Source organism: Orbicella faveolata, unplaced genomic scaffold, assembly GCF_042242905.1.
Source record: "Orbicella faveolata isolate gen_17 unplaced genomic scaffold, um_ofav_v1 contig_3, whole genome shotgun sequence".
NCBI classification, from domain to species: domain Eukaryota; kingdom Metazoa; phylum Cnidaria; class Anthozoa; order Scleractinia; family Merulinidae; genus Orbicella; species Orbicella faveolata.
This window is the reverse complement of record NW_028301558.1, coordinates 5,424,589-5,448,003: the sequence shown is the minus strand read 5'-3', so window position 1 is coordinate 5,448,003 and position 23,415 is coordinate 5,424,589. Positions and strand designations below refer to the sequence as shown.

General features: G+C 40.0%; 1 protein-coding gene and 1 long non-coding RNA gene across 10 annotated transcripts in view; one reads left to right on the top strand and one right to left on the bottom strand.

The window, feature by feature from the left end:
- Positions 1–12,485, top strand: part of LOC149106168 (uncharacterized) — a 35,925-nt gene extending 23,440 nt beyond the window's left edge. For 3 of the 5 annotated variants that reach the window (XR_016209805.1, XR_016209807.1, XR_016209806.1), the window contains exons 2-3: positions 3,859–4,014; positions 8,154–12,485. This is a non-coding gene — a long non-coding RNA (uncharacterized LOC149106168). Of the gene's footprint in view, positions 1–3,858; positions 4,015–4,698; positions 7,999–8,153 lie in introns of those variants that run through there. The other 2 variants (XR_016209804.1, XR_016209803.1) reach the window with 1 other exon arrangement.
- The window catches only part of LOC110068157 (uncharacterized), a 58,477-nt gene that overhangs the window by 19,760 nt on the left and 15,302 nt on the right, over positions 1–23,415 (bottom strand). The window contains exons 1-3 of one of the 5 annotated variants that reach the window (XM_089298021.1): positions 18,835–21,580; positions 14,945–17,473; positions 14,323–14,438 (exon numbers count right to left, since the gene is read on the bottom strand). The exons of 2 other annotated variants lie outside the window; for them this stretch is intronic. Coding sequence is in view for 1 of the 3 variants with exons in the window: in XM_089298019.1 (XP_089154145.1) it covers positions 2,454–2,622 (169 nt within the window). In the remaining 2 variants the exon portion in view is untranslated. Of the gene's footprint in view, positions 1–2,453; positions 2,734–14,322; positions 14,439–14,944; positions 17,474–18,834; positions 21,581–23,415 lie in introns of those variants that run through there. 2 more of the 5 variants (XM_089298022.1, XM_089298019.1) reach the window with 2 other exon arrangements.

Genomic DNA, 23,415 nt, shown 5'->3' with positions numbered 1-23,415 from the left:
CAAAACAAAAAGAAACTGAGGTACAATTGCTGAAGTGTGATCAGAAAAAGACACTCTTGATGGACACGAAATCTCAAATTGAAAGTATTTGATATAGGATCTCTGGATTAAGCCATTTGCCGTGAAAAGGTTGCTGACGAGTCCATGCCTTTTGGGGATTATGACACCTTGACGGTTTATTAACTTTTATTAAAAAAAACTCTTTTTCCCAATAACTCGTGCGCATTTTAATATTTTCTTTTCGTTTTTTGGAAAATGTTACCTTGAATAATGAACTTTAATTTGGTTGGAAAAAAGAAAATTTGGAAAAAGTAGCCCCACGAAGGTTTGAAGTAACCTTAAGTTTAGGGCTCATGGAGGTCACGTTCTTTTTAGAAGTTGACTGCTGACCAAGCACTGGTTTTTCGATTGTTGAAAATAGGGCCGTGTTGTTCGAAAGCCAGTTAACACTAACCCAGGATTAAAAGTTACCCGAAATATAACTTTATCTTCTATACAAATGTGTTGTGCTGTTTTGTTTTGTGTATACATTGTATTGTGATTATTAAAACTCAAAACAGAAGGCCAAACAATATACAGAAAACCTCACCACAAAGTTACAAAACTCAAATCAAAATTCTACTTTATCCTGGGCTAGCTTGATCGAGCTCTGAACAAACCCAGCCCTGGAGCTACGCTTTTAGGCTGGCCTAAATCTATATATTATATTTGACAAATGATTTCTCATCACGGAAAGAAAAATGTCAAGACAACAAATAAGTTAAAATCTTGTAAGGATCGTTCAGACTAAAGTAAGCCTAAGGCACTGTTACTTTTATTACACAACTTTGCCAAGCTCTAACAAAATGAGAGGTCTTGCTTAGATAATCAGGGAAATAAGCAGTAAAGCCTTGGCATTTGGCTTCAAATAAGCTCATGTGCTTATAAGCTCTTTTAGTATAAACCTACTAGTGTTCTATCACGAATGCCATTCTCTGATAGGCTATGCTACTCACTTTCTATTAAACAAATACTGTGATAGATGGTGAGTAGTGTAGCAGTGTACGGTTTTTACCAAAATGACAGCCGCTTCCTGGCGTTTTTGAAATGCCTGTGAAGAGGATTTGGATAAAGTTTTGAACGACTAGTAGATTTATACTAAAACAATTAGATCATTCGCTCTCAATTTCTATGTGTGATACTCGGGCTCTGCCCTCATCAACTGTCACATGATAGAAATCTCGAGCTCATAATCTAATTGTTTATTGGTAGAATTCTACCAGTATACTAATGCAAATACTGTAATCTGATTGGCTGAGCCATTGAACACTATCAGCCATTAGTGTGCAGTGGCTGGAGGTTGTCTAGGAAATGGCAATGTTTTTTTCGTTTTCCCAAAGATTTGGAGGAAAATTTTCATGCAAATGGGTAGTTAAATTCCTGAAGTCTAAATGAAGGACATTTACAGTTTCTTGGCTTTTAAAATGACTTTCAAAAAAGTTGAAATAGTCTAAAAAACTGAAGCGCACGCACACAACTTCAATTTTAAATGACAATTCAATCCGAGCGATCTTTTTCAGGCGTAATAAGTTTAATAAATACGTCAAGAAATAATTGGAAACCATTATTTGAAGTGAATGTTAGTAAGAATTCTACTAAAACAATTAGATTATTCGCTCTCGATTTCTATGACGTGATAGTTGATTCGGCCTTCGGCCTCATCAACTATCACCTCATAGAAATCTCGAGCTCATAATCTAATTATTAAATATATACCAGGATATTAAGCTTATTGTCCTTGGAGAATCGAAGCCCAGCTGTCTGTTTTCCAGTCGCTTCGCTTGTGGGAGTGTTCGCGGAGATATTTCTACGCCAAACGGAGATTATTGTTAATTTATCAAGACTTTACTACCAATAATAGATTAAACAGCTGGAAAGCAATTCAATAAGGTTACATTATTATATGGCTGTGTCTCACAAAGACTGGGAACTAGCGAATTCACGAATTTGATTGGCTGAAATCGATATTGACCGCGGTCTAGATTTTCCCATCTAGACCGGCATCTAGACCGGTTTCATTTTGCGTTGAAAAAGTAGCAAACTAAAATACAAAATCAAAAATGTTCACCATTTTCTTTTTATTTTCTTCTCAATCATTTATGGAAGTGCCAAAAGCCTGATGACAAAAAAAAAGTAAAGAGGACGAGCAAATTTCGGCAGGTTTATGTTAAGCTCATCGCCGTTCGCAAGTAAAATGTCAGCAAACCAGTTACATAAAACGAACTAAAGTTTTCTTCTTTGCCATATAATAAACATCTTATTAACCGAGCTACGTCGGTCTGTATGGGAGAATCTTGACCTCGGTCGTGTGTACAGACCTCACTGCGTTCGGTCTGTACTCACGACCTCGGTCAAGATTCTCCCATACAGACCTCCAACTCGGTTAATAAGAGCTAAATAAATTTCATCGTTACCTTTTCCAAAAGCATCCTTTGCTCTGTCCAGTCCTGCTTCAAATTCTTCGAGATCGTAAAAAAGCGCTGCATGTTTTGGACTTCCCGGTTCATAAACAAGAGAAGGAGAGCCTAAAATTCCCCCAGATATGGCTGCCTTCAGAGCCCTACCAGCTGTTTTCCCCGACATATTTTTCTCGTGACTTCAAAATGTATCCGATGGGACTTTCAAAAACACTTGATGTATGCCTTAGTGAATTATCTTGGAATAGTCGGCCCAGTCTCTCTCCGCTTAGCCTACAGAGACTCCCGTTGAGCGCCCCGATCGCTTCGCCCCCCGAATTCTGTGGTTTCGCGCTCGTCGGCTTGCTTCGCTCGCCGAATTTTTTTTTTTTTTGGGATTTTTCAGGCTAGTGAAATGATTATCTTATAAAAATAATGGACCATATACTGTATTTTCTGGAAGACGTTTCACTCGATCTTCAGCCAAGACGGTTTTGTCTATCGGGCATACCCTCTCTTCACCTAAGTTGTGGCGCCAAGAGGTGTTTCTGACTTTGAGACTGCGTGCTATGTAAAAATAATTTTCAGAGTATATCGGAAAAGAAGTTTTATTCTAAGTAATGCAACTTGGAGGCTGATAAACCAGAACGAGAGTCGATAGGGACTGCGGCACTGTTATTTGACGACATCATCAAATTTGTAAGAGCCTATAAACGTTTTCTCTCACTCAGACAGGGAGGTGATGTCTCGAAGTCTGCGTTCAAGCGTAGCGGTCCATCAAGCCTGCACTTATATCTGGTTTCTATAGCATAACGCGACTAGGTCGGCATTATTTTTACCCTCCCCCTGCAACCTGGATACCATATTAGTACTGAGGATGAATACAGAGGCCCTGTGAGAGTTTAGTGTCTTGCCAAAGAACAAAACATATTGACCGCACTCAGAGGTCAAACTGGATCGTCCAATCTTTTCCATCAGGACACCGCGTCGCTGCAATTCTTAAAAGGCTAATTTTTCTACGATTAAAGCAAGCGCAAAACTTCGCCTGATCACAGGGTACCCAAATTTTGGCTGGGAATGTCCGTGAAGTGAAGAGTTCGCCATTTGAAAGGTTTTTTTGAAGAACCTCATCACTATTGAGTGAATCAAAGCCAAAACTCCTTTGATTTATTAAATAATGATATTTAATCTTATCTTTTCCGAACGTATGATAAATTCACGTATATCTTCGTATTTTAGGAATACACGTTCGTATTTTGAACGCCGAAGCTTGTACAGCTCTTAGACGTGACGCCTCTAACTTAAGTATTGTATTGTATTTTATAACTCCCACTTCATTATTGACCAGCTGTAGTGCTGTTACTGGTTTGCACACTTCAGATGAAAACTGAGGTATAATTGAATTTGTCTGTCCTCTTTTCAGGTAACTGACACAGTATGCTGTCTTCAGAGTACAGCAATCTGCGAGACCTGGAGAAGTGGGATGAGAAAAAGAAGAGTGCAGTTTGTCGCAATGAAAACGGAATCCGTCTTAAAACTCGAGGAATACTTGTGGGTGACATCACATATCCAACCAAAGGTAAGAACAAGACGCAATAATGAATGCTTAAAGTGTACAACCAGCCTTGTATACCAGCGTTACATATTACAATGTCGTTATTATTTCGATTAATTTGAAACGGCTAGTCAACCGTCTCATTTGCTCTCTGAGGGATTCAAATTTTTTTCAAACGCTAACGTGGACTTACAGGATCGCCAATCGCGAGACAGACACCTTCGGGCACAGTACTTCGGATCTCATCATCAGTTGGGGAAACGTATGGGTACTCCAGAGCAAACGTTTTCCCCAAGAGTTTAAGATCTTGGCAGGCGTTCCATTGGTAAACTTTAAAACCTTGTATCAGCTCTCAGTACTTATGCCTAATAAACAAGGCTGAGGGCTCCGAACATCCGTACCATTCTCCAGTTGACCTAGTTACTACCCACAAGGTTCTTAGCAACCCACAGGTGTAACCATCGATAACCAACAATGTAATTTGTGATAATCGGTATTGACATAAATTAATATTTTGCCGACACGGAACAGAGAACTGGGTGGGAGAGTAGTACGCGAAGGCTCATTGGTAGTACGTTTGTAAAAAGAGACGGTTGAGAAACTTGTGACATTCTACGGTCAGCCTTGCCACTAGCACTTTCCCATAAGGTTTATTTTTATTGTGTAATTAGCGTCATATGATTTGTTTTTTCATTCTGTTGTCTGTAGGTCAACCTTAAAACCCCAAAGGTGGCGCCACTGCATTTGGTCGGGGGTACACGATCCCTATTTTTCCTAACAAGAGGTTTTTGGGGTTTCCGTGTCCGGCTTTGGCGCATGTAGGACGTTACTTGATGTATCTCTCATCCACTTTGTTGTAAGCTTATTGTCGCAAATAAAACATATCTTGGGCCTGGCTGACCAACGCGCCCATGCCTCAACCTTTGAGTGTGTTCGGTTGTGTGGTGAAGGCAAAATCGAAATTATTTATTGAAATAATCCAAAAATCCAGTTCTTCCTCTCTAAGTCAGATTGCAATCCTAGAGTGAATATTTGACCCGGTTTTCGTTGTAGCTAGTATATTTTCTTCATCATGATCGAACGCGTTAACGCTAGCGTTAATGTATTTGATTTCGAGAATAGTTCGGAATAGACAGGCACTCGTAACGAAGCCTTCAGAAGCCTCCGGATAAACTTAAGTAATTTTCGGGAGTCTTCTTATCGTATTCATAAATCATCTTCGGAAGGCTTCCGATGAATTTCGACCATATTCGGAACAACTCGTTAGAGTTCTTCGTGTTTCGTTTGGCTAACTTACGAAATATTCGTTGAAATTTGTAGTCGTAGCACAACTTTGCAGCTGTGTTACACTTGTGCAGTCATGCACGTAACGTGAAAGATGTACTCCTTCCAGAACAGAGACTAGAAATGTAAAGCTCACTGAATGGCCAATTTTCTCTGTGAGACGCGCCTACAAGGAATGATGCTAGCTTTGTTCATCAAAACAAAATATCCAGTCTAAGATGATGAATACAACTACCATGATTCCCTGCAGGCAAGTCTCATAGAGGGCCGTTAAACCTGAAATTTCACATAAACATCAACAAGAGTAGAGTATCACGTAGACAATGTCTCATCGACATCGTCTTGAGTAAATAAACAAGTCACGAAGAATTTGGTTTGGGTGTAGAGTACGCAACTGTTCTTAATCGTCATTCAGATTTGTCTATTGCCGTCGGCAGCGAACGAAATCAGTGGAACTTGAATAATGTGGTTGCTCAGTAAAATTACTACACCCTCTCGATCGAAAAGAATCAGAATAAACGCTTCTGGGCTTTTATTTTAACCTTGTGGATCTTGACTTGTGGATCCAGCGTTTGTTCGAAACCGCGTACCATCGAAAAAGGTACGGTGTCCGAGTTTAATGGGACTGTAGCCTGAATTCCCTCGCTCCCTTTCCTTAAGGAAGGCCTGATGCTAAGGCTAGTTGGATTACAGAGAAGGAGTTAAAAGAGTGCAAGTTGAATTCACATGGGGCTATGAAAAAAACTTTATAATAAGCGGCTGTTGTCTGGGAGAGGACTCAAAAAGCTGAGACGAGAGCTACGAACATGCTTCCTGACGATTGTATTGTCGTTTAATGAATGTTTGTATTCATGCTGCGGGTGTGTGCTGGTGGAACAGAGATAGAGTCAGCGGTTTTTAACGCGTGTAAAAGGCAGTGAAAAAAGCGCTGAGCAAAAGAATAAAATGCGTTAACTGGAAAGGCGTTCGTGTTATATTCAATTAGCTGTGTAAAACATTGTAGCTCTTCTTGGCAAATTTGAGTTTACGATCAACATGGCTGATCAACTTTTTAGCGTTTATTCGTGATTAAATTGAGAACACTCGCGAGTTATTCTTAGCTGACATTGTTTCAAAACCCATAGTGTCAGTTAAAGCTTTGTAGCTGCAAATAACATTTTCCCCTCTTCATGAACTAACCAGTTTAAAGCCCGTATTCCCGGATGTACCACAGCACCAGTCCTCCGCATTCACGTTGCAAATTTTGTTTCCTAACAGAGAGTCTTTTGTCTATTAATGTTTGGTTCTCTGACTGAGCTAACATATCCTGGTCTATGACCAGTCCTTGAGGAAAGAACTCTGGAAAAGTTGCAAGCGCGATGCTAATGTCCTGATCTTTTACGTGATAAACTTTTCTTGTTAGCAATAAAGCCCGGCTTGTTTCGCTTGACGAAACTGCGTCCTTCTCTGAGATATCTTTGACATTTTCAACTTGCAAGGGCCGTTCATTGGTAGCTGTTGTTGGCTCTGTGTTCTGTTGGTCGAGAATGGAAACATTGTCACTTTCACTGCTTGCTGTCGAAGAATCACGTTTACTCTCTTTCATAGTTGAATGAATATTCTGGCTTGAGCGACACATGATAGAGGTCCGGTTATTTTGCCAAGCCAAGTCGAACCCGTAACTCCAAGATGGCCTGAGTTTTGTTTTTCGCTTGCAACCCTCTGCAGGAAATAGCTCCTTGAGAGCTTAAACCACTTCACAAGCTGGCTGTTTTAACATTTCGAAACTTTGTACAGGCTGTATAAAACCCTTTAGGCAAGTGTTATGGTTGCAATGTGATTGGCTAAAAGCTGAGTTTGTTGATAATAGCTCATTATGAATTCTCCGTGATCACGTACAGCGGACACGCATGAATATTTAATCGAGTTTTTCCTTAAGTGCTTTTGTGTCTAACCGATACAGCTGTGATAGTTTCGTAAATCAAATTGCAAAATCGCGACAAGATGATACGTAAAAGTTGAAAGGATCCTTCCTCGATTGTGCCAGTTTGTTTAAGCAGTCTGCGATTATCAACAGATAGCTGCTAATGTTTTGGTTCTATGGAGTTTATTTGGTGAGCTAAACCGTCGGGAAAATTCTGTTTTTCAGCTGAAACATCGATGTGTTACATTAAAATGGAAAATATAGTTTACACTTGAGGTCGTATATTTGAAAACAAAAGCTACTTTTAATTTCGTTGCCACCGGGTGGTAAGCCGTTTAATTCATTTAGTTCAACTCAATAAAACCCGGCTTTGTCTAGCAAGCTGTTTTCCGCTTTTATTCACCGGAACGAGTGACACTGCTTTTCCAAACCGCAATATTTCACTCCGCGGGGACTACAAACAATGTGTTATAGTTTAGAGAAGGCGTATAGAGGATCCTGGACTTTTTTTCCTTGCATGTCAAGCCGAACAGAAACCATGAAACTTAACGGAAAAGAAAGTGCTGTGCAAATACAATTATTTAAGTCTGTAGTTCAAGGTTAAACCGGCGACGGATGTAGGTACTTGATTTTCGCAGAAATCGCATCATGTTTTTATGACATTCCCTAATTTAGACTCTTTAAAAATTTGGCTTAATCTACTTTAGGTTTGATTTCGAATTAAATTCTTTTGGTTTCAATGAATCATATTCAGTGAATTCCCCCAGCCAGAGTTTTAACTTCAATACCTTGAATGAAAAAAAAAACAAATTAAAGAAAAACGCAGTGGCATATTCTTCAGTGAGGTGTCAAACGAGGTTTATGTGATTATACTTGTCCTCTGTGACTGCGGTTTGCTTTTAATTTGCAATATTGTAAAATAGATATTTTGTTATCGAAGATTTTAATTACTTTTTTTTCCTATTAAACATTGCAGGGATTCTGAACGCAATCCGCTTTGTCATTGCTCAAAACGAGTCAAACTTTATCGTCTCAGGGAAAGTATATTTATTATTCTAATGTATTTTCGTTATTAAAGGAAGCAGTTTCAGTTTTTGAGAGGGGTAAAAAAAGGTGGAATTTCATAATTCTCCCGTGAGAATAATTGGTTTAATAGGAACAATGCTAGTTATTTTCCCAGCTAGGCGCAAATAGAAATAACTTTAAATATTAAAAGTGCTAATTTCCAAATATCACGTACTGCAGGCCTGGAAACGTGAGGATCTGCGTTAAGTCGATGGTTAACGTGATGTGATGCACGCTTTGATTCTCACGCGTGTCAAAATAACGAAAAACTATCAATATGATTTCACGCAGTAATAACGAAAACGTCTCGCATTTGTTACCCATCTCAGTAAGGAAAAAGTTTATCATTTCTGTTATACGCCCTCTAATAACGAAACTCGATTGCTTTTGTTTCAAGCATGTCCCACGTCAATGACATCTTATCGCTCCCCTAGTTCGTCACACAGACTTCAACAACGAAAAACCTTCAATTTGGCACAGGCGTAAGTAACGAGCTTTTACCGTTTGACTCTTCTTAATTGAAATCTTGTCAGTTTAATTTTTTCAATCTCTTCCGGTAAGGGCACCAGTTTCTTTTCAAGGCTGGTTCACATTAGCGCATGAGCATAAGCATAAACCAACATACGCAGGCGCAGTAATATGCCCTGACTTTTTCCACCTATAATTTTTCTATCACCTCCAAGAACACTTCCCTTTTATCAAACTAGCAACACTCCTCAATAATTTTCATGAGAATTCTGAGGTATACATTAACTAAATATCGCCTAGATGATTATTTTTGTTATTCTCATAAACCTACCATCTTGATACTAGATGCCATCTAGTATCCAGTGGATGGATTTTTTTGGATAATTTATTTATTGGCGAGGCCAAAAACAGTCTGCGTTTGAAGTGTATGTAAGTTGCAATAAATGTACATGTGACGAACATGAACTGTCTGTTCTGAGAACCTGACCTCAGTCCACTCATCACGAGCGAAACTTAAAGCAAAATACCGGAACGGTCTCCGAATAGTACACGAAGATTTACCGGAGCAACTGATTCCACTTGCCCAGTCAGAAATAGCACGTTCATTTCGAAAGTTGTGACGTCATCCGTCACCCTTGTTCTCAGTCGTTTCTTGAGAGATCCATTGAATATCAACGAGGGAAGCGTGAGCGGGAGCGCGAGAGCGAGCGTCAGGGGTTATGGCAGGAGAGAAGAATCGAGAAGTGGGGCACTTTCCATTCGACCAAAAATTCCGAAATTTTCGAAACGGGGACAAATGGTACAGAAATTTCCAGGGACAAGTTTCAGAAAATCCGGAAATTGTTGAATTTCCGAAAAGCGAACCATTCAACCGAAAATTCTGGAACGGAAATTTCCAGGAAAATATGTTCGAAAATTTGGGTATACCTCACGAGGTTGTCCTCTTTTTCGGAAATCATGCAAATTCGCAATTTTCTATTCAGCGCTGGTTCTTTTGACCACGATGACAGCGAGTTGGACATCTCACGCAAGGATGACGGCGACGCGTATTCGAATATTGAAATACTTTAGAATATTTCCACTTAGATGTCGAAAAATACTAGCAACAGCTAAATTCGTGAAGAAAGCGTTTTATAAAAATAATGCCCCTGTGGTGTACTTGTTTGTTTTGCATAGGTTGGCTAAGAAGTGTACAAAGATTTATAAGGCGTGTAAAACCATTGTACGACTCATTAGACCCTTTGTTTTGCGACTTTTTCGCTGCCGTTGTGGTTTGTATAAGGTCCATGCTGTTGTGGTCTATAAAAAGTCACGAATTCGACATATAAGTGTTCTGTTTGCTTCTATATTTGCGATTTAAACCTCGAAGTCAGTGAAAAATTCTAAGCGAACAAAACTGTGCGGCTTGTCGTTTTCCACACTGGAAAAGTCTGTACCATTCGCCCATGGAAATGTCCGGAAATTCACACCGGAATTTTTGGTCGAATGGAAAGCGCCCGGCGTTTCCTTCTCTCTTCTTCTTCCTTCCCACGATCCCCTCCGCGTCCACGAGGAGTTTCATCTAGACTTACTTGACTGGCCACTTAATAGACTCTAAAGAGCTGACTGGGGACGAGTCAGAACCCACACCCTTTTAATAGTGTGTTTTACACCTGTTTTCGTGTCCCAAAATAATAAAATGTGGTGGCCATGTTGGTATTCCAAACTAATCCTGTAGGTGTTTAACTCTTTTTTTTATGTTAACAGTTTATTTTGTTTCCGATATATGTGCATGGCCGCGGCTGGCCGCGAGAGTGAAAGCTCGTGTATGTCTATTTTTGACAGAAAAGAAAACAGTAAAATTATCGACTTATATTTGCAAGTTCCTTAAGTTAATAAGAGACGAGATAACTAAACTAATGTGAACTCGAGACGCTTTGCTATCCGTTGGGACGATTTGATTATTTTACTTTTTGTTCTTATATGAAATTTAAACACGGAAGAGTGACGGAAATAGTTGTCGGATACGAAGCTGTCACGCGTAACATTTATTTGATGAACGTTCACACGTGTTGCTAGTCTATACGTGACCTGGCAGGCTTTTACCAAGTTTTATACAGATTATCGCTGTGTATTTAACTGTGTAATGTACTATGAACATGCATTTGCGCTGTCAAATAAACAACAATAACCTCGCTAGCTGGGGGACTGAAATCATCGCAATGGCAGATCAGATCCCAAGCGAACAATTCTTGACTAGAAGGAGACTCAGTACGATAGGAGAAGAAGACGAAGTTGGGAACAGAAGAACTGTGGCAGTGGTTTTTAAGACGCATCATAGATCAGCTGCGAGAAGGCCGCCTGAAAACGAACTGAAAGACTCCCAGGTTCAGTCCAACGTTACTGGTGCTAAGCTACGAAGGCGTCGTTTTGCTTTCACTGCTGCTTTACGCGCGGCTTACAGTGAAAGCTTCTCCGAATCGCCGCTCAAGGGGACCCCATGGGAGGAGGCTGCGCTCAGTTCCGCTTCCTTGGCCTCTGCTTCGTGTTCAACGCGGAGAAATCGAAAGCTGAGGCTGCAAAGAAGCGCAAAAGAAGAAGAATCCATTGACTTTTGTCTGAAATTATTTGGTTAGGATCTTGGGTTTTCGTTCATTTGTGGCTTCCTTGGCGTATCGGACTTTCAAGTTCTGCAGAAAGAAAAGCTTGAGAATCAGAATGTAATAAGATTATATGGTAATGCGGTAATATGAAGCAAGGATTTTATGAGACAAGTTTGTAATGGTATTGTCTAGAAGGCCGCTGCGTAAGGGATGTATCTCGTTGATTACCGATACTAAAAACTGGAACTTTAATTGAAAACGTTTGTGTTTAGGTAAGCGGTCGAGTAATCTTGACTTAATAAGTTTACATATTTTAACTCGTGCTAGAGTTTGTTGTAGGAATGTTTCCCGAGAAGTCGTAAATGATTTATTAGACAAAATGTTTTTAACTTAATTTTTTGTAGTTTGTGCTAATGTAATTTGCTGATTATGGAGTACAGTTATAGGCGTTATGATAATTAGAACTTATCTATAGTTCTCGGTAAAATTGCCAAGGAAAGCGAAAACTAACGCGAAGAATCCATGTTTGTAGATGATATATTTCGATATATTGTGATCACTCGAGTCGTGTTGTTTTTCGGGAGTGATTTCGATTTGGAGTAAGACCTGTTAACGTAAATCTTTCAAAGCTGTTAGAAATGAAAATTAAAATTACGGTCGATTGTTTGTTGATGTTTCAGTCAAGTTAACACGGGCCTTGCTTTCCACCTGCGCGTCTACACGTGAATCTCTCAGTCCGCAGGTTTGCCACAGGCCTGGAAATGGTCAGGGAAAAAAATTCATCAAGGTCAGGGAAAAGTCAGGGAACTATATTTTGAGTCAGGGAAAATTGACATTTTGAAGAAGAAAAGTCAGGGGAAATTGAAATAATTTAACATATAACACCATTGAAGGCTGGAAGAAACATTTGGGGTGACTGTGATCTCAACGGTATTTTAAAGTGAGTGGAAAGGACGGTTGTAAGTTCACGCCAGAAGCCGCTACTATATCTGACATTTTCTATTTATTTGGTCGGGGAAATTGTATTTTTAACAGTCGCGCAATTTTGACAAGTGATGTCTTTAGCGGCCATGTCTCCCGCTTAACCGGGGTGAACTAGGGGTAATATTGGAAATTCATACATTTTGAGTTTATTTTCCCAGTTAATAAGTATTTTAATTACGCGAAAATTAAAAAAAAATAGAAAAAAAAAATTATAAAGGTTAAGAAACTGGATCAACCATCGATTGATAATAGGATCTAAGCAACGTTCGTGCATGTACGTTAATTCACTTTTATTTATATTCATTTTTCAAGGAGACCGAACGTGTTTGGCCGCTCTGTGCGCATGCTCTATTGAAGTGCATAGTATTTAGTTAGAAAGGCTCTCAGCACTCAATACAGTTGACGTACACTAAGCGGTATTGGGTAATTTTTCTTGATACTTATCACGTGCTTCTCTTTTCATCTTGAAGTTCTTCACGTGTTAAACAAAACCTGACTGGTTATCATGTTTGCTCAAGAGACGACAGGTTTGGCAGGTGCAAAGATCTGTTTGTTTATACACACCCCCACCCTTCAATCGAATGATTAGGAAAAACTATCTTTTCACGTGTTGTTGCGGTGTGGAATACGACTGGAAACTGAATAGTCCAATCCATTATTAAAAAACAATATTGAGGCAAAAATATATTTTCAAAAACAAATACTAAGGAAAGGCCCAGGAATGTACTTCCTTTTCCACTAGTGAGAAATTGATCCCCTTCCTTGCCCAATGTTAATGGTTGTAAAAATACTGCTCAGGTGGTTAAATATGATCAATATATTTCAAGCAAATTACTCCATTTTCTAGATTTCGTAAAACCATATAAAAAAAATTGATTGACAGTTATAATAATATTACTAGCTCTTAAGTTGAAATGTAATTAATTTTTTTGTAGTTAGATCTTGAAGAAACTCTTTTAACCTAAATTGTTTATTTAACTCTGTATTCCTTCTGCTAAATTTAGTTACTTTGGGGCTCCTACTTCATTAGTTCCATAAACTACTTAGGTGTCCCAAACTTCACACAATCAACCTTGTATTAAAACTATTTGTCTTCCTTTATCTCGTTTTTTTCTCTCTTTAACACTTTATTTTTTAATCACAATTGTAAATTATTTCATTAGTGCTATTTATCATCTTCTATACGTAATTTGTATATATTTACATGTATTCTATTTTGTTCTGACATCTCTGTAAACTTAATGTTTGTGAGAGTTTAAATTAAAATTGAATTGAATTGAATTGAATCAATACTATACTCAACCTTTGTAACTGTTGTCTCAGAGAGTGGAAGAAAGGAAGCGCTTATTTGGAATTTTGGCCGTCACGGAGGGCGCTTATTCTAAGGAGGTGCTTATTCGTGGGTATCTTTCATTCAAGTGGCAAATGTGACTGACAAGGTGCATACTCTAACAATTTTCGCTCCTGTAGAGTCTAGTTTCTGTACCTCCGAGGTTACGCCTTTCGCCGTGTGGTTCAGTGCTTTTCAACCGTCACGGAGATTTCGCTCGACTGAAAACCATTGACAAGTGTTTCAAATACACCAGTCGCAGGAGTACCCAACGACACTTTAACTGGAAATTTAATATGTGACTTCCCAAGCACTGATTCTGTGCTCCCACGTCAATTACCATTAATGATTAACTTTCCTGGGAAAAAAATATCCGCTCTTCACTGCTAGCAAGATCGACTTTATTTCATAAAACTCCCAGCCAGACATAATGAAAATTTTGAATACCGAGCTAGAAAAATGGCAATTAGCCAAGTAGCCAGCCAGCAGTAAAGGGTAACATTGTAAATGCCAGCAAGGCAATTATTGGCGAAAAAATGTGCTGGCCAGCGTTTTGACCTAGATTAAAAACAAACGCATTGTTTAGGACCTTTATTCAACAGCCTATCGTCTGTTGACTATTATTAGAGATAAATTAGCAATATGTGGTTATTTTTGCCGCTATGAGCAAACTCTACACTATGATTATGTTATCACTTAAAAACAATACAACTTACCATTTATGTCTTAAGCGGATCGGACAAGGTGTCTCCCAGCACGTTGTTTTCCGATACTTCAGATGCCTTCCAGGTTCAGCATACGTGTGACAGTTTGGCACTTTACGTTCTGACATCTAAAAAGGTTCACACTGATGTTTAAAATAAGATCCCTCTAATCCTTCTAGACATTCAGATCAAACTTGCTTTCACCAAAGAAATGCCTGTTGTAAAATTACTTTTATATAACGCTGTAAGGGAAATGAACAAAAAATAATATTGAAGTCCTTTATTACTACATATCGGCCTTACTTCTACATTGCTAGCCCAATAATGATTGTAATTTCAACAACAGCAACACACTTTATATGTTTACCCCGATTTAGTAGTTTACAATTATTTCTAATGATTTTTTTGAAAAATAAAGGGTTATGCCAGCTCCTTAAAACAACCAATGGGAGCTGGTTTAGTGCTGATTAGTAACACCATGTTTACGTCAAAAGTACTGAAAAACGTGTTTTTCTTTTTCTTTGGACAACTGTCTTCTCTGAGCTTCCCACTGTAGAATTGCGAGATAAAAGTGTATAAACCACATTAGAATCTTTATCATAAAACGAGTAAAAAAAATCTTGATAATACATACCTTGAATGTTGGTGATCCATCTCAGTCCATGTCACTGATCCATGCCTTACCCAAGACTGCAAAGCACTGTCAACACACTTTCACAAATTAATTTAACTTGAAAGCTAAACAACCAAAGACACTCACATTCCTAGAGGTAGTTTACCGTAAAAATTTCATAAATACCCATTGAAGGGATGTTCAAAGCCGTTCACCATAAAAGTTTCACACAGTTAAGTGCAAAGTTTCGCAGCAAAGACCCCAGCATTGTTAGGATGTTATAGGCCGTTCACCGTAAAAGTTTCACACAGTTAAGTGCAAAGTTTCGCAGCAAAGACCCCGGCATTGTTGGGATGTTATAGGCCGTTCACCGTAAAAGTTTCACACAGTTAAGAGCAAACATTCGCAGCAAAGACCTCGGCATTGTTGGGATGTTACAGGCCGTTCACCGTAAGTTTCACACAGTTAAGTGCGAACATTCGCAGCAAAGACCCCGGCATTGTTGGGATGTTACAGGCCGTTCACCGTAAAAGTTTCACACAGTTAAGTGCAAAGTTTCGCAGCAAAGACCCCAGCATTGTTGGGATGTTATAGGCCGTTCACCGTAAAAGTTTCACACAGTTAAGTGCAAAGTTTCGCAGCAAAGACCCCGGCATTGTTGGGATGTTACAGGCCGTTCACCGTAAAAGTTTCACACAGTTAAGTGCGAACATTCGCAGCAAAGACCCCGGCATTGTTGGGATGTTACAGGCCGTTCACCGTAAACGTTTCACACAGTTAAGTGCAAAGTTTCGCAGCAAAGACCCCGGCATTGTTGGGATGTTACAGGCCGTTCACCGTAAAAGTTTCACACAGTTAAGTGCGAACATTCGCAGCAAAGACCCCGGCATTGTTGGGATGTTACAGGCCGTTCACCGTAAAAGTTTCACACAGTTAAGTGCGAACATTCGCAGCAAAGACCTCGGCATTGTTGGGATGTTACAGGCCGTTCACCGTAAAAGTTTCACACAGTTAAGTGCAAACATTCGCAGCAAAGACCTCGGCATTGTTGGGATGTTATAGGCCGTTCACCGCAAGTTTCACACAGTTAAGTGCAAACATTCGCAGCAAAGACCCCGGCATTATTGGGATGTTACAGGCCGTTCACCGTAAAAGTTTCACACAGTTAAGTGCAAAGTTTCGCAGCAAAGACCCCGGCATTGTTGGGATGTTACAGGCCGTTCACCGTAAAAGTTTCACACAGTTAAGTGCGAACATTCGCAGCAAAGACCTCGGCATTGTTGGGATGTTACAGGCCGTTCGCCGTAAAAGTTTCACACAGTTAAGTGCAAACATTCGCAGCAAAGACCTCGGCATTGTTGGGATGTTACAGGCCGTTCACCGCAAGTTTCACACAGTTAAGTGCAAAGTTTCGCAGCAAAGACCCCGGCATTGTTGGGATGTTACAGGCCGTTCACCGTAAAAGTTTCACACAGTTAAGTGCAAACATTCGCAGCAAAGACCTCGGCATTGTTGGGATGTTACAGGCCGTTCACCGTAAGTTTCACACAGTTAAGTGCGAACATTCGCAGCAAAGACCCCGGCATTGTTGAGATGTTACAGGCCGTTCACCGTAAAAGTTTCACACAGTTAAGTGCAAAGTTTCGCAGCAAAGACCCCGGCATTGTTGGGATGTTACAGGCCGTTCACCGTAAAAGTTTCACACAGTTAAGTGCAAAGTTTCGCAGCAAAGACCCCGGCATTGTTGGGATGTTACAGGCCGTTCACCGTAAAAGTTTCACACAGTTAAGTGCGAACATTCGCAGCAAAGACCTCGGCATTGTTGGGATGTTACAGGCCGTTCGCCGTAAAAGTTTCACACAGTTAAGTGCAAACATTCGCAGCAAAGACCTCGGCATTGTTGGGATGTTACAGGCCGTTCACCGCAAGTTTCACACAGTTAAGTGCAAAGTTTCGCAGCAAAGACCCCGGCATTGTTGGGATGTTACAGGCCGTTCACCGTAAAAGTTTCACACAGTTAAGTGCAAACATTCGCAGCAAAGACCTCGGCATTGTTGGGATGTTACAGGCCGTTCACCGTAAGTTTCACACAGTTAAGTGCGAACATTCGCAGCAAAGACCCCGGCATTGTTGAGATGTTACAGGCCGTTCACCGTAAAAGTTTCACACAGTTAAGTGCAAAGTTTCGCAGCAAAGACCCCGGCATTGTTGGGATGTTACAGGCCGTTCACCGTAAAAGTTTCACACAGTTAAGTGCAAAGTTTCGGAGCAAAGACCCCGGCATTGTTGAAATGTTAAAGGCCGTTCATAGTAAAAGTATTGCTATTAACAGCATCATTACTCGTTAACTCGTTAACAACATGTATCAATCAGATCAATGTAATGTCATAAATATACACTGGACGATCAGCATAAAAGATTCACAAAGTTAATCTCGTGATTTCATCAACAAATTTGCTCATCTTTTCTCGGGTACCAGTCCATGACATCGGGTAACGTTTGCAGCATCTTTAGCTGTGCTTCTTATAGTTCACGCAGTTAATTTTACACCTGAAAAATGATATGTTTTAGAAAATGTAACATACTGCACAATCCCTCTTATATCGGCGTCCTCCCCCCGTCCACACACACACACACATGCATCCAAATACGCATACAGCCACGGACACATAATAATATACAAAACTGGTGATACTATCGGGCCCCTCAATGTAAGATCTAAATCAAGAACTATGTTCACAAAAATAGCTCATTCATGAGAGAATTCAATGAAATGTCTTAGATTTTAACTGATGTTACATTGCTGAAAATTACATTCCCTGGGGCAAGTCAAAGAAGCAAGGATTTAACTGTTTAAGAAAAATAATTGTGGAATAATTTTTTACCGCTCATTTCGTCATCAAACTATAACCCAGAAGCGTGAATTCAGTGAATGGTGTGAACTGGTGCCACGCCCCTCCCCTATTTTTTCGTGTGCCATGTTTCGCGCTTTGCCTAAGCTACATGAACTAAACCGCGCGATGATTGTTCCACCACAAAATCACTGTCTGTGCCATCATAAAAAGAAGGACAATAAGGCGAAATGTCTACATTTCCGGTAACAACGCAGGCATGCAAAATAACTTGTTCTCTAACAGAAACTGAATGTGCGAAAAACACGCGCGTTAACAAATGGGAACGCATAAGAAATTAAATTACACATTATTGTCCTGGCGCTATCGACACCGAAAGAACGAAATCTGGAATGACATGATTGCCTTCTGGTCTTTTCTCACCTTTGACATGGCAAGCCTTTGTATTCCCTTTTAAATCCCAAAGTACAGTACAATTAGCACTGAACTAGATCAATCAGGTGTGTTGGTCAACAGCTCTTTCAGGGCAAATTTTCGGCGATACCAAAAGGCAGCAATAGATAATCAGCCTTCAGTTATATAAAGAACACGATCGGACTTCAGTAAAGAAACCGATGGAAACAATACTTTCTTACACCGGGAAAAAATAATCATTTCAATATCTCGTCGGTTGTCCAATACGCGGCAAATGTGTTTCAATTGCTCATGTTTTAACGTTCGACGCGTTAAAAAGCGGTCATCATCGACTGCAGCACCGGGATCGGATTTTACTGGTCGTTAAAATTACAGAATTGAAATTACACTTGGAAGTAGGATCACTGTGGCTGAATGCACTGACAATTTCGAAAACCCTTCCAAGTTCTGAGACATATCAGGCCTTTTCTTGCTTTCACTGTCTTCACTGAAGCTGCACTTTCCGTTGGGTTTGAAATACAATACAGTGGCGAATACAGTTTGAAAACCTGCGCCGGCTTTTCCCGCACACATTGCTTAAACATTATCACTGAATATTAAATATATAGGCTGATTCAGCTAGTTCAACTCCAAAGTAGTTCTTACCTGAACCTTTGAATTTATCAGTGGAGTCCTCAGAGTTCTCTGGCTGCCAAACCCTCAAACAACTGGTCGGCAAAATCTGATCGCGCTTGAAACCGACCGTTGGACACAAAATTATACGGGAACAATGTTTTAGTTACAAAATATTACGAGGTTACCCGAGTCTCACCGGGCCTCAGGCAAAAATGTGAAAAGACTGCACGAACCAACAAACGTCATCACCAGATAACCAGTTGTCTCAAGGTAGAACATGAAAGCAGCTAGAACAGACGATGATTTTCCGCGACCGGATCAACGGTGGTGAAACATGCAACTGAACGTGGGAAAAAGGAACGTCAAGGGAAAAGAAACCGATCTAATTTCACACTATAAATGACAGCAGAACAGACTTCTATTGTTTGCTGGTAAATAAAACTTTAATAAACAACTAACATTATATTGTAAGCATGTTTTCAAACAAAAGGTCAAGCAGTCAGAGAGTGTCAAGTGACACACTTCAGTCAGTGATCGCATCCGGAATGTAATTTCCAGCCAGAACTGATTAGTAAAACCACAGTGTAAGCTATTTGAACACCAAAAAAAATTTTCCAGTTAGCTAGCTCTCGATAAGCTAAATTCTCAGCAAGATTCTGTTTAATACTAAAATTCCCAGCCAGCTCAACTTTAGTCTGCAGAGCGGATATTTTGCGGAGCGGATCCGACGGGTACTCCTGCAGTCGGTTAGCTGCGGGTCGAGTGACCTCGGGCAAAGTGTATTATAAAGCGGCAACCGCTGCCAGGTGATGGTTTTTGTCAGCGAGTTGTACACGTGATGCTTCTTTTAGGACAAAACCCAGCAAAAGTAAAATTTCAACATGGCCAGACATCCCCGTTATTTCGTAATTTTTGTAAAAAATACAAGCCGACCGGTTCAAGTCTCCCGACATTCCATGTATCCCTCACGCTCTTGACACATGCAGATTACTCCACGGAAGAACCTCTATTGCTAATAAAATCCTTAAAAAAACTAACTTGTACCTAGCTGAGCCGACCTCCATGCAGGTGCTGACAGGCTTGTTACGTAATTACTGGCCACACAAGTTCAGCTAGCATGGTAAAGATGTTGTCACGTGCAAAATTGATGTTTTGTGAGTTCTCACGTGCTGTTTAAATTGAACTTGCCGGAGAGTTCCGGCTTTCCCGGTATAACTGAGTCGTTTACTAAGGTGTAAAGAATTCTCAGTTGATTGCAGAGTAATTGTATCGTATTTTATCAGAACAGTGCTTAATTTTGGTAAAGTATGTCCAGTGCCGAGTTTAAAATCTTTACAACGATATTCTGGCCAACTAAAAACAATTTTAAAATGGTATTAATTTTGTCACTTTTATGAGAAAAGTAAAATCAATAGAAACAAGAGGACATCTTGTATTTCAGTAAAAATAAATTATCGGTGTTTATTTTGTCTTTTAATGTGCATTGTTAAAGGAGCTTTTTGTACTCTTAATATGTGAGGTTTATATCTGGTGAACACTCACGGAAGACCTCAGACGACCGCAGTTCAGACCATTGAACTGTCAACTGAATGATGGAAGATAAAATCTGGGCTAAACAGGTCTTGGCCGGGAATAGATTAAGTGCGATATCTGAATTGCAAGAACACAAGGCTACTGAAAGACAAGGAAATGCAGAAGTTTCCAAGACACACCAGAGTAGTACGGCCACGGAAATGCTGCCTGGAAAGAAGCAGATACAATTTAGCACTACCGGATAATTTTCCGCTGTTTTACCCGCGGCTTATAGCAAATGCTCCGCTCATTCGCCGCTCAAAGGGACTCCCTGGGAAGATGCTGCAATCAGCTCTGTTACACAAATGAAAAGTCGAATACTAAGGTGTAAAAGAGGCTTAAAAGAGCAAGAACACATTGAATTTTGGCTGACCTTTTTTGGCTAGAAACTCAATTTCCGCAGACATCGTTGACAGGGGGAAGACAAGGTCAAGCATGTACACAAAAGTGACTATCAAAACTTAGAGGCAGTAACGATCAGTGTTTCGATTATAAGTGTCGTGAAAGTATTTATACGTAAATTTAAGGTGAACTACTGGGACTTTTTTCATGTGCAAAGGGTTATTTTTAGCTTTGCATATACTGTAGCTACTAAACAATGCTTAATTTTTTCCATAATATTATTTAATTCTTCACGGATGTTTGTTCTGTCATTGATTCGAATAATAGTGTAAGATTAAGGAACATTAGGTCACAGACTAAGATAACTGGAATTCCAACCATTAAATCAATAAAATCAAAGAAAGCTGTTGAACGTGTTTGACCCGCTTAAGGTCATCAATTTTTCTTTGCAGTTAGGTCACAACCGTTGAATATAAATTGCCTATTCTTTTCTTCAGTGTTTTAGACCTAAGCTGTTACTGTACTAAGACATCAAACATTATACGCCGCCTTATGTCAGATCTGTCATGACATTGATCAGCTAAAATATTTCAAGTAGGTCTTATTCTCAAGGAAATCGCTCTAGTTATTTTTAGATATGGTACCCAGTTTTTGTCGCCGATTACGCATATTGTCATGCGCAGTTCGGGTACATTTTCTTGAAGCCGCATGAGAATGCGTGTAGAGCCTCTTGGGCTGTCCACTTGGGCAAAATCTGCGTCACAGGGTTGGATCTTTCTAGACCTCTCTGGAATTTCCGAAACCAGGGGCCCGTTTCTCGAAAGCCCCGGAAACTTTTCGGGCCCGTAAAGCCACTTTTAGTTCATATCTAAAAACGGAGAAGTGTATACGCCTGAAACTTCTTGTAAGAAGAGAACCTCTGTTTATATTAAGAAAATGTGAATAAAACAGCTCTGTAATCGTAAGGTTCGAGATTTTGCTATGGCTTTCCGGGCCCAAAAAGTTTCCGGGCCTTTCGAGAAACGGGCCCCAGGAGAGATCTAAAACTGACGAGAGAAATTACCTTAGGAATAAGGCCTCTCTCTTACCCCTTATGCTCTCTTGCCCTTACCTAAAAATTTTCTGAAGTCTCGTAAGAGGTTTAATAATAATCTGTAGATCAGTCTCTACTGGATAGAACCATTAAGGCTTGATTGGTTTTCTTTTAGAACAGTTTTCAGTTTTTGAAAGTAATACAGCGAGTTAGTCGCACGTGTTTCCCTTAAACCTTTGTTACCGGTGTACTTCCTCAGCCTCACACTTTCTGTTTGTCAAAAGAGGAAAACTAGACTGGGGGTTACTTGGTTTCGCTTATATTTTATGGCATTCTCAAAAAGTTATTTAATTTAAGCGTGTTGAGTGAAAAGCGAGTTATTTCAATGGACTAATCACTCATTGACAGCTATTTTGATTTTGGCTTTTAGATTTGTTAAGCCGGTTTTAGTTTCGTAGTTTTTCGTTTGTTTTAAGTCATCGAGTCTTGTTTCCTTTTACGGGCTTCTCTCCCCAGGATTTCGCGCGGCCGTTTTCTTCCACGTGGTTTTCTTTCGCGTCACTCACGACAGACTGAGCGAAAGAAGAGCTACTCTTAGTATAAGCTTTGTGCGAGTCTTTCGATTCACGTGTCCAAGTTGTTTGTCTTGTCTGTTAATAGTGTTCTTAATACTAGAACTATAGCTTTCATCTGTGATCATGTTTGAGTATGTCCTGTTGACCTTGGTTAGGCCCGCCACTGAAGTTCTTGTTTAGGCGCAACCTCGTTTCCAGGGCCTCTCATCTTGCCGCCCTCCTCTCTCGCTCCGGGGTGGCGGGAAGATGGGAGGCCCTGGGAACGAGGTTGGTTTAGGCGTTGATTCTAGACGGGTGAATATTTTATTAATAATATCAAGTGCTTTGCTGTTCATTTCCAGAAGTCGCATGAAAGTGTTTGGGTTAGTGTCCAGTAAAGATGCCTAGTTCTCCACGGTCTATCGTCCCGTATGCCCACACATGCCTACCGAAAGTGTGTGTATTTGTTAGTCAATCAGAATGAAGGTGATTGCCAATCAGAATAATTTTCAGTTTCAAGAGCAGCACATGCGATCGTTGTCTATCAGCGAATAGAAAACGATGAGAGAACCAATCATATTTGCGGACTTCTAATAGGACACAACTGACTGGCTACTAAAACTCGAGGGAAACAGAACTAGCACGAGCTGTTGACGTAATGATGGCGCGAGCAAAGAGAATATGTTATAATTACATTTTGATGATCAAAGTAAACGAGTTTTCTTGCTTTTGTCGCGGAATTTTCTGAAAGAAATAGAAAACATATTTTCCGTGTTTCTATCAAGCTTTAGTATAAATCTACTAGCGTTTCATCATGAATGCCATTCTCTGATTGGCTACGCTACTCACTATCTATTCTGTTGAAATAGAAACACTCGTGGAAGTTTGGGAGAACTCGAAAAAGCTGTGGAAACAGCTCCCAAACTTCCACTCGTGTTTCAATTAAACAATTAGATTATGAGCTCGAGATTTCTATCGCGTGATAGTTGACGAGGGCGCAGCCCGAGTCAACTATTACGCGTAGAAATCGAAAGCGAATAATCTAATTGTTTTAATTTAAATCTACTAGTCGTTTAAAACTTTATCTAAATGCTTTTCACAGGCACTTCG